Source organism: Cavia porcellus, unplaced genomic scaffold, assembly GCF_034190915.1.
Source record: "Cavia porcellus strain 051 isolate PalLab524CR breed Dunkin Hartley unplaced genomic scaffold, mCavPor4.1 scaffold_29, whole genome shotgun sequence".
NCBI lineage: Eukaryota > Metazoa > Chordata > Mammalia > Rodentia > Caviidae > Cavia > Cavia porcellus.
Window position 1 is genome coordinate 39,897,808 of NW_026947512.1, and position 15,374 is coordinate 39,913,181.

Below are 15,374 nucleotides of genomic sequence, written 5' to 3' on the forward strand. Positions count from 1 at the left end.
TTGAGAAGTTCCCCTAAGTGTTGGGAAAGACACTTGTGCTAGTATCCACTGGTGTATGTCCCAAAGGCTCCACAGCCCACTAGACAAATGTACTACATCCTTAAAGAAAATCTCATCTGAAAGGGCAGTAAAACTGAGAAAGGCAAGGGTTCTGTGTTTTGGCTTGGACATTTCAGACTAGAAATGTGCCTGATTTGATTTACTACAGTGTGTCTAGCCAAGCTTTAAGCTCAGGAGAGTTTCCGCTCATGGACACAGATCCACCCATTTGGAAAGACTGAGTCTTAATTGACAACAGTGTCTCTTATTTGCTCAATGTTATGGACCCTATTCACAAGGAAAACAAAAAAAGAAAAAGGAGATAATGGAACTCATTGTTTTTGTTATTTTTAAATATGTTTCCTTTAATATGTTCATACTGTGGGGTCACCTGATCTAGCAAAACCACAGGAAAAAAGGTTATGCTTAGTCATGCTGGTAGGAATACAGAATTTTAATCTCTTTTCTGTATTCTATGGGTCTTCCACTTAATTGGTTCATTTTAGTACTTTCATATTTGTCCATTTTTAAGCTACCCTTTTATTTCCAGAAAATAATCACTTGGCTGGAAAGCATGTGTCTACACAACATGGGAAGAAGAGACCAGTCTTCCTACATCAGTTATTTACAAGCCCAACTCAGCTTCTCCTTTCGTAGTTGACAACCACAAAAAACACAGACCCTTGTCTAAAGAGTCCCATATACTCCAGAGGATTCCATTTATTTTCCCATTCAGCCCTTGTATATGCCCCAGTTTTGAAGTTTGCCACAGCAGTTTCCCAGCTTTTTCTAAAGGCACAATGTTAGTATATCAGTGAAAAATTCCAACCAAAGCTCTCAGACTTCTCTCTCTCTATCTCTCTCTCTTTCTCTCTCTCTCTCTCTCACTCTCTCTCTCCAGATCAAAGCCAAGCCTTTGTATATAATAATCAACCACTTTGCTACTTGGCTACAAACCAGCCCTGACTTTACCGTTTAAAAAAAATCAAATAAATGACAGGTGACAACAAAAAGTAGGGCCATCCTGTTTTGCCAGCAATATTTAGCCTCTTTTTTCTTAACCACCCATCCCAGCTCTGCGTTCTGGGTCCCCTGTAGGAGAACAGTGGGGGCAGTGCCTCTGCTGCTTACGTTTAAGCTTAAGTTAAAAACTGCTGGAGATGCCCAGGTCAGGAAGTGAGGCTACAGTGGGCTCATAGATGACACCTCGTCAAAAGTAACCCCCTGTGCTGCGACTCTGAGGGAGGGAAAGCAGCAGACACAAACAATTAACACACAGGCACTTGCATTCCATGTCCTTGTTTGACTTTCGTGGCACGCAACTCGTGACACCAACTCTCTGCCTCCCTACATTGTCGCTCCACATTGCACCAGCTGCTTTGCTTTCTAATTGTGGCTTCCCCACGACTGCCAGCCTAGGTCAGGAGTTATGCTGTATGGGGCAACCCTTCCACCCCGTCCTCCTCCCCTGCCAAGCATCTCCTCCTCTGGTTTTCGTTTATTTATTTATTCTTCCTCCCCTAGTATCAGGCATGCTGTGCCAGGGACTTCAGATGGCTCCCCACCTTTTAACCTTATTTTCCCTTGTACTTGACTTCCTTGCTCTCTGTCACTCTGTCAGTCTGTCTGTCCTCTTGGTTTGTTTTTCCTTTCCACTTCCAACCTTTTCAGTTTGTTTTTGTATAATCTGTGCAGCATTCTAGTATTATACCCACTGACTTCTCTCCTTTTCCTCCTCCTCCTCCTTTAATAATCAGTGTGCTATTAATTTGATTTGACAACGTTCTTGACCTGTTAACTGGGATTTGATTATCATGGGCTTGGCTTGTAGGAAATGTTCTGTTTAATGATAAGGCTCACTGTATCCTAGAAATTAAAATCCACTTTTTCATTTCAAAAAAACTTCCTGTGACTTGTACGCTCTCAATTGAGATGAAGGTGTAATTACTGAGACTGTGAATTTATCATGGAAATATTTTTGATGATGTCCAGATAAGAGAGTTCCAGTTGTACAATGATTCCCCAATTCTTGCCCAGCTTAATTTCAATGGCAAGTAAACAGTTCATACTGCTTACTGTGTGCTGGTTAAGTTCTCATTCTGAGTAACCTTGTGAAGGTCTTCTAACTAATAAATGTAAGTAGACAGTTGGAAATTCAGCTCTTAAGGGATCAAGGTTCCTATCACATCAAAAATCTTGTTGAGAAGTTGTCCTGCCTTGATATAATCATGTTATCTTTCAAAGAAAGTAATTTGTGAACAAAAAATTTTCTGTGAATTAGAGGTCAATTATATTTTAAATACTTTAGTACCGTTAGTTCAAAGTTCTAAGTATTATACTTAGGACAATGTCCATTAGCTAATTTGGCCAACGTGGGGATCTGTCTGTTCCAAATTCTACATCATTGTTCTAGGGACTGATTCCTCTACACAAAATTAGTTCTTTAAATTCAACTGATAAAATTATAAGCATTGGCCTCTAAAAAACACATCTTCCTCTTGGGCCAAGACTACCCGAACAATCATATTGGATTTTCTCTGATACAGTGTCTTGCTATGCCTACTGTGCTGCTTCTTGAGTTTCGCATTTTACTGATAAATCATAGGGATATTACTTCAGTTTCTTTAATGACTACAAGCCAAGTTCATGTTTGCAAATGTGTTTAAATTTAATTTTTTTAAAGCTACAAATGACTCTTTGTAAAGACCACGGGATTTGAAATAATGACATAGTGTAACTGAAAAATACAAAAAGCCTGGGGTGGATGTGGGGAAGGGAAAAAGGGAGACTCTCAGTTAATACTAATTTTAGTTCATTTTATTGCTGTGGATTCCTGTTGTCTTTGCAAGAGTCTTTTACTTTTTAAAAAAATTTTCCAAGAGATTTTTTTAAAACTGTAGTTTTAACCAAATCATGCTTTAAAATTAATTTTTATGATTTTCCAGTTTAATATATATATATAGCTTAATATGGCTTAATTGTAGAGTATAATGTTTTATTGTCAATCATCCCAGTTGGCTTTATTATTTATGTGCAAAATATAGCACATAGCATGTTGTATCTTACATATGTCTGTAAGTGTAAAGAATTGTTACATATTTTTTTGTGTGTGAATACGGACAATGTCATGCAGCATGCCACTGTTCAGGTGTAGTGAGCCCTGGCAATTCTAAGTGACCTCAGTGACATCTGCCCTCACTCCTTTCCAGAAGCGGAGGAGCTCTACCAGAAGAGAGTGCTGACCATAAGTGGCATCTGCATCGCTCTGCTGGTGGTCGGCATTATGTGTGTGGTGGCCTACTGCAAAACCAAGTAAACTTCTTTCTCCATACCTTTCTCTCTAGTTAGTGAGAGTACACTTAGGCAGCCAGGGCTTAGCATATTCTAGACTCTACACTCAAGGATGGCAGAAAAGAGTGGAGAGACATTCGTCCTTATTTTTCCCTGTAAATAATGCATTCTGACGGCTTTTCCTAATCATATACATTGGAAAAAGTATCTATTTGCATAAAAGTGCTCAGGAGATTTCTGACAAGTAACCACAGTACTGTGCATGGGTAAAGGTTTGGAGCAATGGGCTTCTATGGAAACCCAGGAGCGCACATAGATACTGCACAGGAAGAGGACAGTGTGGAGCTAGGGCTGTAGCTCGGCGGTAGAGCACTTGCCTAGTACGTGTGAGGCACTAGACTTGATACCTCCCTTGTACCATGAAAATAAATCAGAGAAACCAAGGGCAGAGTATAGGTACCAAAGCTGTGCGTGGCACAAGACTGCTAAGATTGAGTCCAATTTGCAAGGACCCTTACAGGATAAAAGAAACACACAGTGGTATTTAAAATACAGTTTTCAAAACATTGGAGTGGTTTAATTAGATTGGTAGTATAAAGGCTCTCAAGATGTGCAGTGTATAAAAAAACTTTTGGGAGAAAAATCAAGCAAAACTTACTTTGAAAAAATTAAAGAGAAAGCTTTCCAAATAGATTTGTGATCACCGTTCGATGCTTTAAGCTTGGTCCACATCAACAGGCATATTTACTGTCTGCCCTCTTTCCTGCACTTCAATCTACAATGTTTAATTAACAAGAGGTATTTATTTTATAGCATAATACTGTCTTGATGTAACTAGCCATGATTTTGGCATAATTATTATCATAATCTGAATGTTGCATTGAGTAATAAAAATGCACTTTTATACCACAGGATCAAAGGCATGCATTGTGTTTTGTCATTATCCGTGATGTATCATGAGCATGCAAAAGGGGTAAGCTTCACGGGCTTGACCCTCATAAGTCTTATTAACTTCAATCTTAGCACTTACTGCCCCCTTTCACAAAAAAATTTCAAGGGTAGGAATCATGTCATAGTTGTGCCAAAATCCAATGGCAAAATATGTCTATAATCTCATGTGATATTTATATACATACTGTGTCTAACTTACACATTCAAAGCTAAGCTCATCTCAAGAGAACACAGAAAGAAAACTGTAAATGGACTGAGCCTTGTGAATTCTAAGGCACAAAGTGTTGCTGAGGCAGTTGGCCATCTGTAAGACCTAGGCAAGGTGGATTGATTGTGAAAGCTGGGATCTTAGGCGAGTACCAACATATTTATTTTCTACTCCTTTTCTCTTGACTCTCAGTAACATAGGTGGATTTCTATGAGAATCCCATACAACTTTTTGAAATCTACATCACCACCATACTCAGGCATTGGTAGAAAAAAGCTTTGGCTGTACCAAGAAATGGAAATAATAGAAAAACTAAACGCTCCCTTTTTCATGTGTAGGAAACAGCGGAAAAAGCTTCACGACAGGCTTCGGCAGAGTCTTCGGTCGGAAAGGAACAACATGGTGAACATAGCAAACGGGCCACACCATCCTAACCCACCCCCCGAGAACGTTCAGCTGGTGAACGTATGTTGATTCTAGTCCGTGGAAAAATACTGAGCATCTCCTTTTCATCCTGGCACCTTGAAGTTTATTTTCTAAAGCTTTTAGGCTATTAGATGCAGCCATTAATCACAATGGCTTCCAGGAAACCAAGATTTTGCCAGGAGAAAATAATGGGAACATTTTTTAAAGTAGATTTGGTTACTGTAAAACCATCACATTCCTCTTATAAAATGTTTATTAAAGGGGTTGGAATAATAGTGCTGGGTTTGCTCTACAGGGATGGCATAACAAGGAAAAAGGAATAATAATAAAATAAATAGAATCAGAAAGAATATTTATTTTTTAATAATTGGGAAATGACTCCAGCCTGTGACTGATTAGTTCAGATCACTGAAGAAAGGGCTTTTTCTGTGATTTTTATTACGGCACTTCACAGTGTCTGATGATTTACTGGTTCTGCTTTCCAAAGACAGAAGTCAGGGCATGGACAAGTCAGGTAACTTATCAAGCACATGTCTCAGTAGCAAAACTAGGATAACTCCCTGGATTTTTTTTGATAACTCCCTGGATCTTGCTCTGAGTGTCAAGTCCTCCAGATGTAATCATGCACAATTCTGTGTATACTTTACCAAGAACTTGGCTTGTAAATTTAACTGGATCATAGACTATTCAACTTTGGAAATTGTTTATATATAATCTATCAAACCTTGCTTTATAGATAAGGGCCACAGCTATTCACAGATCTCTTGACTTTTGAAGTATTACTCCTTATATTCCAGCATAATACTTCTAGTTATGTTCTGTTGTATTTTTTGCATTTCTCACTAATGCACAGTTTTTTAATAGACAAAGTTTAAAGTTTCTATTGCAGTACCTTTTTTTGCAATGCAGTAGACAAATTTTGAGTGGAACAGATACATCATACTCATTTCTGGAGTTGGCACTTAACTGCCACCAACTTTTGTTAAGAAAATTGTTGGAGTGAGGTGCTAATAGGTTAACACACTCTATTTGCTCCCTCCCTCATCCATATTCATCAGAACATTCTGAAGATTGATAATTGTATCAACTACCACCACAACCATCCATCTCTCTATGTGTTATAATACATGAATCACATTACCGTGACTGCCTGGATTTCAGTTACAGCACAAATAGCGTAACTTTAAGCTGTAACTTTTTTTCAACCACATTTCATTGTGAAAATGGCTTAAATTAATAACTATTCCTGACTCCTTGTAAACATGAAATACAATAATCTATATGAAACACTTAGTCCAGTGCCACTTAGCAAGTTTCAGTAGTTGTTAAATACCACTTTCATTAGGTTCACGGAGCTTAAGTTGTCCCTAGGAAGCAAGAGTAGACTGTACATTGACCAGAGGTCACTTCATTTGTTTTCCTTAAAGCAAGCCAGCTCTACTTCCTAGTGGAATAGCCTTAGCATAAACAGAACTGGCTAGAGTTTCAAGCATACTTCAAGTTGTGTTATTTTGGGGCTTCCATGAAGATACCAGTTCTTTAAGGCTTATCAGACTGTAAATTTTCTGATTCATTAAAAAACACTGCTTTCCATTTCTTTTCTTGTTATTTAACTCAATTTAGCTAATGGTGTTTGAAATACAACTCAAAAAACAACTTTTAAAAATACAGTTTCTCTCTGATTCAAGGCGTTGATGGCTCCTGTGGTTTGCTGATGGAAATACAATGAAGTCAAATATAAGGCCCTGTGTATATTAAGTGCTTGGTCGAGATGCATAATCTTGGGGTGGGGGACATAGCTTAGCAGCCCAGTGCCTGCCTTGCAAGAGTGAATTTGATTCCCATTGCAAAGGAAAAAAAAAAGAAAGAAAGAAAGAAAGAAACAGAGAGAGAGAAAGAAAAAAAGAAAAGATGTGTTATCCTGACAACTATTGTAAGCCCTTCAAATTCTGCAATAGCTTTGTTAGTTTTACCACTGATGATGCTAAAAATTTCAATATCAGAAAGGTAACTTGAATACTATGAAATTGAGAAAAAAGGTAGATTCAAAATATAGATTTTAAAAGTCTTTCTAGTGACTTAAAGGTTAGAATAAAACAGGCTATGTCTATGATTTTGTTTCACTAAAATCTGTTAGTCTTTTACTCACAGCAATGCTAACAAAAAAAAAACAAATATTGCACTTTATTTTGAATTCTAGTCCTGTTATCAATTGGAAATGAGACAGACGAATGAAGCCTTTCCTGATAGAACAGAGTTATGGTTCTATAGAGTTAGATTCTATATTGTATATACTTACAGACAGTAATCCATTAATTCCATTCATTTAATCTAAAAGAGTAGCCAAGAAAGGATTTTCTATGTGGCCATCAGAGAAACACAAGTAGTTATGAAGCATGTATAATAACAATAGATTCACTTGTGCACAGTATTAGTTTTGCTATATTTGACTCTTCAAGTCGTGTCTTTTTGTTTATCCAGCAATACGTGTCCAAAAACGTCATCTCCAGTGAGCATATTGTGGAGAGAGAAGCCGAGACATCTTTTTCTACCAGTCATTATACCTCAACCACTCATCACTCCACCACTGTCACCCAGACTCCTAGTCACAGGTAGGAGAATTTTAAAATTTGATAACATGATTTCTCTTAAGAAGATTTTTTTTTTTTTGCATAATCCCCTTCACTGCCACTGCCTAAGAAAGAAAGATGTGTAAGAGGCAAAACATTGTACAGTCCTTGGGCGTACACAGACTGAGCGACTGAGCATCAGGGCAGTCTGCACTCCATTGCTGTGTCACTGAACCCCCCTCCCCCCAGAAAGAGGACAATACCTCCCTCGCAGAATTGCTGCTCTAGAGACTGTCTTTACTTGCCTCTGTCTGTCTCCTCACTGGACTGTCTCATTGGGAAGCCTGTCCTAGACCTGTAAGAACACTGAGTACTTAGTGACAATTGATCAGTAATATTGAAGGAGTAAATGTGTAAATAAATTATACGCTCACAAAGTCAATCTTCTTCATATGCAAGCATCTCTGTCACAATTCTGTTCTTAGCGAATGTTCTACTGAGGCACCCGTAACATGAAGCACAGTACTTGTCAGAGTCCCTTCCTTTCATTTCCATTTTTGCATATAATGAAAATAAAAATCTCACAGCCTCTCGCATCTCCTCCCTTCCAGCTGGAGCAACGGACACACAGAAAGCATTCTTTCGGAAAGCCACTCTGTCATTGTGATGTCATCAGTAGAAAACAGTAGGCACAGCAGCCCCAGTGGGGGCCCAAGAGGACGCCTTAATGGCCTGGGAGGCCCTCGCGAATGTAACAGCTTCCTCAGGCATGCCAGAGAAACCCCTGACTCCTACCGAGACTCTCCTCATAGCGAAAGGTAAAACCGAGGGCAGAGCTACTGCCGAGGAACCTCAGTAACAGAATCCTGTGAGCACCTGCAGTCTCACCGCAGGAAACCTGCCTGCTCAGAGTCGGGTGGCGCTTCCTGTTCTAGGAGTGCTTCTAGCTGATGAAGTCATCTTTTGGTTTGACTGAACTCATTTCTTCTGAGCTTCTCACGTCGTCCCATTGGCTGACAGGCGACAGACTCTTAAAGAGCTGAAGTGATTGAGGTGGAAGGCACAGCAGACTTGGAGTTCCCAGACCTGGCCATAGTCTCTGACCCCCTCCGGGTCTCTGTGTCCTCAGTTTTCACCTTAGACAGATGGCATCAATGCTGGATAAGGACCCTTCCTTCTCTAATTCTAATCTGCCACTTACCCAGACCTTAATTTTAGGGTTGAGTTGGCCTTGTGGTCTTATGTGTTAACTCTTTCTTACCTTCCAGCCTCACTTAACCCAAATGAAGGGCTGTGTCAGTACTGACAGTCATGGGGGCCAGCTGCCGGTGTTCCACCATACAGTGTCCCTTCTCTGACACTCCAAGGAAGGATGGATAAGTCAGTCTCTTGTGTGCTGCATCTGGCAGTCTTCACAGATGGTTTCCAAAGCAGATATGTTTTTGACATGGCCCTTTGTTCCAGATGCTTGAGCTTTCTTCTGAGGAGATTGGGTTGGGTTGTGAAAATATCAGCAAAGGTAAAATGAGTGGAAGCAACTAACTAATCTTTAATAGGAGTGCTGAATTCATAGATCCTCTCCTTTGCATTTGTACCTGTATGGGAAAATAGTTATTCCCAATTGACTGTCTTAGCCCATCTATAAGATATTACCTATTTGTTTTCTAATCTACTGGTTTTATTTTATTGTATTGTCATCTCAGTCTAACCTTTTACCGTATAAGATTCATATAATGCCAAATCCACATATATTTGGTAGTTATTTGGTTGGAGATGATTTTGAAAGACTCTGCTTATGGACTTGGAGATTGTTAGGACCAACAGTGGCCCATTTTGAGTTTGTATGCCATATAGAAGTTCAACACCTTTTCCGAAAAGAATGGTACTTTAGTGCTGTATGGAATTTATGGAATTAGAATTTTCCCTGTAACCCATTTGTGAAAAAGTAGTCAGGATCCAAAGCTGGCCTAAAGCACTCATCCTAAGTTCTTATAATTTTATGTGTTAAGAAGTCTGTCCATCCTAATTAAATCTTTTTGAAACCTGAAAAAGAAGTTAGGGATGAAATCTTTGTTCTTCAGTACTGGAGATACGGATCTCTGAAAGGTTGATAATGTCCCTTTTGGGGTAGACTTCCCTACGTATCTGACATACCACCTATGACTGCAGAAGGTAACTAAGTTTAAAGGTCATGGGGAGAAAAGATGAATCACTTGTGTGTGTTGCTGAATTTGGACTCCCATTTCACACAGAGCTTCGTTTAAGTATCTCCAATACAAAAAGTCTACAGACTCAAACCCCAAGTATTCCAATCTCCAAGACGTTCCTATTTTAGACACTGCTGGCTCTCACATCCCTATCACTATGAATCATAGAAAAGCAGAAAAGTTAGTAGGTTTCATGTTCCTGTTAGCTAGAGGTCATACAGTGGTGTCCTGTGTCATCACAGATCACAGTAAATTAGATGCTGTGAATGTCAGTGTGAAGAAAAGAGTCATTTAGAGTGGTAGGCATGGGTAGCATTTTTATTAAAAACTGAGAAGTGTGACTCATTTTCCTCAGTGCCAGAATTCAAGCCCTTTTATTCTGGTGAAAGAAGGGACAATATGGTCAGAGCAGTATACTCTGGCCCAATGGTGAGATTCAATAAGCATTATCAGAGGTAGTGTGGCACAAGATATCTCATTGTGATACAGTCAGCACTGGCACAGTCATGAAAGATCACCAGAAATTTAGCTGACTTTTGCATGCACGGAAGATCCATGGTAGGTTTGGAAAAGAGGTAGACTAAATCATGGACACCACCTCCATTCTATAACTATCACCCTTATATAAGGTTCTCTCTAGTTTTCCATTGACTGTCTTTCACCCGGGGGATTGGTGGTAGCATTTCATGGAAAAAATTAAAAGCACACAAATTGTGTTACACTGTTATCAGGAATAAATCGAAGTTACTGTGCTCTTTTTTTTTCATAAGACATAACCTTATAGCTGAGCTAAGGAGAGACAAGGCACACAGATCCAAATGCATGCAGATCCAGCTCTCAGCAACTCATCTTAGATCTTCTTCCATTCCCCATTTGGGCTTCATTCTCTAAGACCCCTTGGCCTTTTAGGAAGGTATAGTATTTAAGTAATACTTTTTCCCTTCCAAATCCCTGTGCCTTGGTCTTTATAACTTGAGAGATTTCTGGAACCCAGTGCCCTTTTTCCTTGGCTCATATGCTTTTATTTAAACTCATGATGAGATTGAAAACTCCAAAAGCTTCGTTGAGCTAGACAATTTAGGCGATCCTTGCATGTACTCCTATAAGGAAAATCTTGGCTACATAGTTTTAGATCCCAAGAGTACTGAATTTCCTAGTTGTAAAAATTGAACTGTCTATAGTGAGTATTGCTCTCTGATTATATTATATCATGAACTCTGTGCCCTTATCCTCCCTCCTATGTGCCTCTTCTTCGACCACACTTATGCGGGGTATTCTGTGCTCACACAGGTATGTGTCAGCCATGACCACCCCGGCTCGTATGTCACCTGTAGATTTCCACACGCCAAGCTCCCCCAAATCGCCCCCTTCGGAAATGTCTCCACCCGCGTCGAGCATGACGGTGTCCATGCCCTCCATGGCGGTCAGCCCCTTTGTGGAAGAAGAGCGACCTCTCCTTCTTGTGACACCACCAAAGCTGCGGGACAAGAAGTACGATCATCACCCTCAGCAGTTCAGTAACTTCCATCACAACCCTGCACATGAGAGTAACAGCCTCCCCCCTAGCCCCTTGAGGATAGTGGAGGATGAGGAGTATGAGACCACCCAGGAGTACGAACCAGCTCAAGAGCCTGTTAAGAAACTCGCCAATAGCCGGCGGGCCAAAAGAACCAAGCCCAATGGCCACATTGCCAACAGGTTGGAATTGGACAGCAATACAAGCTCTGAGAACAGTAACTCAGAGAGTGAAACAGAAGATGAACGCGTAGGTGAAGATACACCTTTCCTGGGTGTACAGAACCCCCTGGCAGCCGGCCTGGAGGCAGCACCTGCCTTCCGCCTGTCTGACAGCAGGACTAACCCGGCAGGCCGCTTCTCAACACAGGAAGAATTGCAGGCCAGGCTGTCTAGTGTAATTGCTAACCAAGACCCTATTGCTGTATAAAACTTAAATAAACACATAGATTCACCTGTAAAACTTTATTTTATATAATAAAGTATTCCACCTTAAATTAAACAATTTATTTTATTTTAGCAGTTCTGCAAATAGAAAACAGGAAAACTTTTATAAATTAAATATATGTATGTAAAAATGTGTTATGTGCCATATGTAGCAATTTTTTACAGTATTTCAAAATGAGAAAGATATCAATGGTGCCTTTATGTTATGTTATGTCGAGAGCAAGTTTTGTACAGTTACAGTGATTGCTTTTCCACAGTATTTCAGCAAAACCTTCCATATATTCAGTTTTTGCTGGCTTCTCGTGCATTGCATTCTGATGTTGACTGGATGTATGATTTGCAAGACTTGCACCTGTCCTTCTGTTTGCTTGTAGTAACACATGATCAGTACGTCTTGTAATGGCACATCCATCCGAAGACTCTTTATCTTTTGTATGAAGTTTTATTTGCTTTCAGAATATGAAATGATTTCTGTTTACTGTCAGCCAAAGGTTTGCTTCATTGGGCTCTGAGATAATAGTAGACCCAACAGCATGCTACTATTAAATACAGCAGGAAACTGCATTAAGTAATGTTAAATATTAGGAAGAAAGTAATACTGTGATTTAAAAACATTATATTATTAATCAGAAGAAAGCTTGCTCTTGCTAAAAGAAGCTACCACTTACTTTAGTTTAATTTATTTTTCTTGACAAAAAAGCAACCGTTTTAGGCATAGCTTTAGAAAATGGGTTCTGGCCTGCTATTAGGTTAAATCTAAAATCTTAGAAGAGGACTCAGTTTTACTTTCTCTCTTGGGGGAATGATCCAGCAACTCATATATTTGAACTACAGACCACAACTGATGACGGTGCAATCATTTCTGACTTGTCTCATCCACTGATTCAGGAGCTACTGACTGTTTGTGTCTTCTCAACTCCAAAAGAGGCAGATCTTGGCACTAAAAGCCGAGTGCAAACAGTTCACTCAGCAGTCTGCCTTAAACCCTTCTGGAGTTCAGTGTGCCTGTTGAACAGAGTGGCGACTTGTCAGCATTGGAAATTGGTTTCATTGTCCAGTGTTTAGAAGGCACAGGTGGAGAGCAGCTGTGTGACTTGGTTGACATTTTAAAGTTTGGTTGACTGCACCTTTCTCTCCATTATGTTTCTTTTGTTTTCAACATTGCCTTGATTAGGTCATAATTATGCATGGACATCTTTTGTCAGGAATGGCCAATGTGCATGTGATTTGTTATTAGCAAGAACCTTCCACAAGTGGCAACTTGCCAGGAAATGTCAATAGTGTTGGAAAGATTGCACCTTTACTTACAGAAGTGACCCCCATCTGTAGACTGACCTCTCCATTTACATATAGCCTGTATCACCCATTTTTCCCTTTCTGAATTTTTGCTTTATCATCACAAAAGCAGGACTAAGATTGGTCTAAATTTTGCATGTTCTCTTGTGATTGTAAATCTAATGAAGGCCTATAGGTATTAACATTTGAAATAATTCCTAATTCAAGGAAAAGAAGAAAAATTATGATGCAGAACCCATTTGGTGCCTGCCTGATACCTGTCAAACCAAGGCTAGAGCTTTGCCTAGGTTCCAGGTGGCCTCCAAGGAGCCATGGGACAAAAAAAGAAAAGAAAAGAAAAAAAAAAAAAAAACTGGAAACAGGCTGGCAGGGATTTCATATAATTAAAGAGAGTAATTGCTTCTTCTTTGCAAGTGAACTGAATGTTTTGCTTCACCAGATCTTTATTTTACAAATCAAAGGGAAGAAAGGACAAGCAAGTAGGTTTGAGAAGAAAAATGTAAGCTGAGCCTGAGTCAAAGTCTTTACACTCCTACTGTGTTTCCTGTTTTTTACAGTCCACTGAGAGGCTCATCTGCAGGTCCTTGATGTTAACTGTTAGCGTTTGGTATCCCTAGTTTTTCGTCATTGTTCCCATGCCACTGTCTCCGTGCTCAACATTGCTCTGGTTTGCTTCATAACCTACACAGAGGAGCCCCTGTCGGTTTGTACTGATTTCCCAACTGTGTAGAAATGAGGCCGTCATGGCGCGGGGAAGAAGACCATCAGATTGAAGAGGCTCTCTAAATTATTTTGACCTTGCCATTGAAGGCCTTGACTCTTGATTTTTCAATATTTCAATAAAGAAAATCCTGTCATTGTTTTAAAACCCTAAACATTCTGTTTTTATTTCTTTGGGCATTTGTGGGTATTCTGAAAAAAATTTCAAGACCAAGTAGGCTCTTCTGATGATGAGCATTTTCCTCAGTCTGAGAACTGCTATAAATTTTCAAGTTGCAAATAGATATGAAATTAGATTTCCAGCCTGCTTCTGATCACTTGTAGACGTGGCGTATTGGTTGAGGAAGCCTTTCCACTGGCTGAGCAAGGGTTTGTTAGATTAGAAAGGTCAGCTGGATGCTCAGGGCTCCCTGTGGCAGTCACCAAATATGTGTTCACAGGGACATCTCCATGGTGCTTTGCTGCCACATTGCTCATGAGCATCCCCGATTATAAATTTGGGTGGTACAGCAGCAAACCAAAGCGGAATAAACGCATGTTCCCAGCATATGGAAAGCTGTCTTGGTTTTTAAGGTAGTGGAAATTGCCAAGAAGTTTGACAGCAACTTTCTATCCTGGGTCTGAAATCATAGCCCACGGAGGGAGCATACTATACACAAAACTCCTTTTTCTTCCTCCAGATTAATTTTTCTATCCTGCTATCCTTATTATCCTTTTTTTAGTCCATAACTGCATGATGGGCAGCCTTCTGCTTCCCACGAAATCATACCCTGTGTCCTACACAATGTATCCCAGACAGCAATATGCCACCTTTTCTTGCTTCACTGTGACTGTCACGATGCGGATGGAGTTGACCCAGGGTAACTTGCTCTGTAACTGTTCCTTTTTTTGGCCTGCAGTTGAAGGGTGCATGGCTCACATTGGTAAAAATAAAGAAAGCCTGGTCTTCTCATTGAGTACTGGCTGCCTTCTACCAGCCAGAAACTATTTTATCCACCAAGACACACGAGACACTGCAGCGACTGCAGATCAAAGGAAATAGCCACATATCACACCTTCTATTATATATTCTTTTGTAAATACATATTGTACATTACTTGGATGTTTTCTTAAGTCATTTACTGTCTTTATGAGTTACTGTCAGTTTTTACTCTCTTAGCTTGCTGTGTAACATTGTAAATAACATAATGTCCTTTATTATTTATATTTAAACGTCTAACATAGAATTGTTTTCATATAAGTTTAAGATAAATGTCAAAAATATGTTTTTGTTTTTCTTTGCTTTAAAAATATGTACCTTTTGCTTTTTTTAAAATAATTTATTGTTCAGGAGAAAGAATGTATATGTAATTGAAGCTATTTGAAGAATGCACATTTGAAGGCCGCGAGGTACTGATAAACTAAAGAATTTATTATCCAAAATACTAAGCAATAAGTAATTGTGATTTATTTAAACTTTTGTTAATTTCCCAAGAAAGTCATACTGCAATAAAAAATGCTTCTCTGTGGAGACTTGGGCGTTTGCTCAGCAGACTAATGCTCCAGTCTGTTAGACCAGCACCTTTGTCTTGCTGTGACAGTTGTGCTCACTTAGGAATGTGTCCCATGGACCCACAGTCACCTTGTCTGTCTGTTACCTTTGCCATACCACCTGTCCTTGAGCCAGCTGCCTCCTGACTCTTACCACTGTATTCCTTGTTGAAG

At 39.6% G+C, this 15,374-nt stretch overlaps 1 protein-coding gene across 22 annotated transcripts in view; it reads left to right on the plus strand.

Moving 5' to 3' along the window:
* Positions 1–13,825, plus strand: part of Nrg1 (neuregulin 1) — a 999,063-nt gene extending 985,238 nt beyond the window's left edge. For 13 of the 22 annotated variants that reach the window (XM_063240137.1, XM_063240136.1, XM_063240138.1 and 10 more), the window contains 5 exons: positions 3,249–3,351; positions 4,828–4,954; positions 7,397–7,527; positions 8,097–8,303; positions 10,983–13,825. In XM_063240137.1, the coding sequence (XP_063096207.1) occupies positions 3,249–3,351; positions 4,828–4,954; positions 7,397–7,527; positions 8,097–8,303; positions 10,983–11,637 (1,223 nt within the window). In that variant the 3' untranslated portion in view covers positions 11,638–13,825. Of the gene's footprint in view, positions 1–3,248; positions 3,352–4,827; positions 4,955–7,396; positions 7,528–8,096; positions 8,308–10,462; positions 10,606–10,982 lie in introns of those variants that run through there. The other 9 variants (XM_063240143.1, XM_063240142.1, XM_063240144.1 and 6 more) reach the window with 2 other exon arrangements.
* Positions 13,826–15,374: the final 1,549 nt, after the last annotated feature.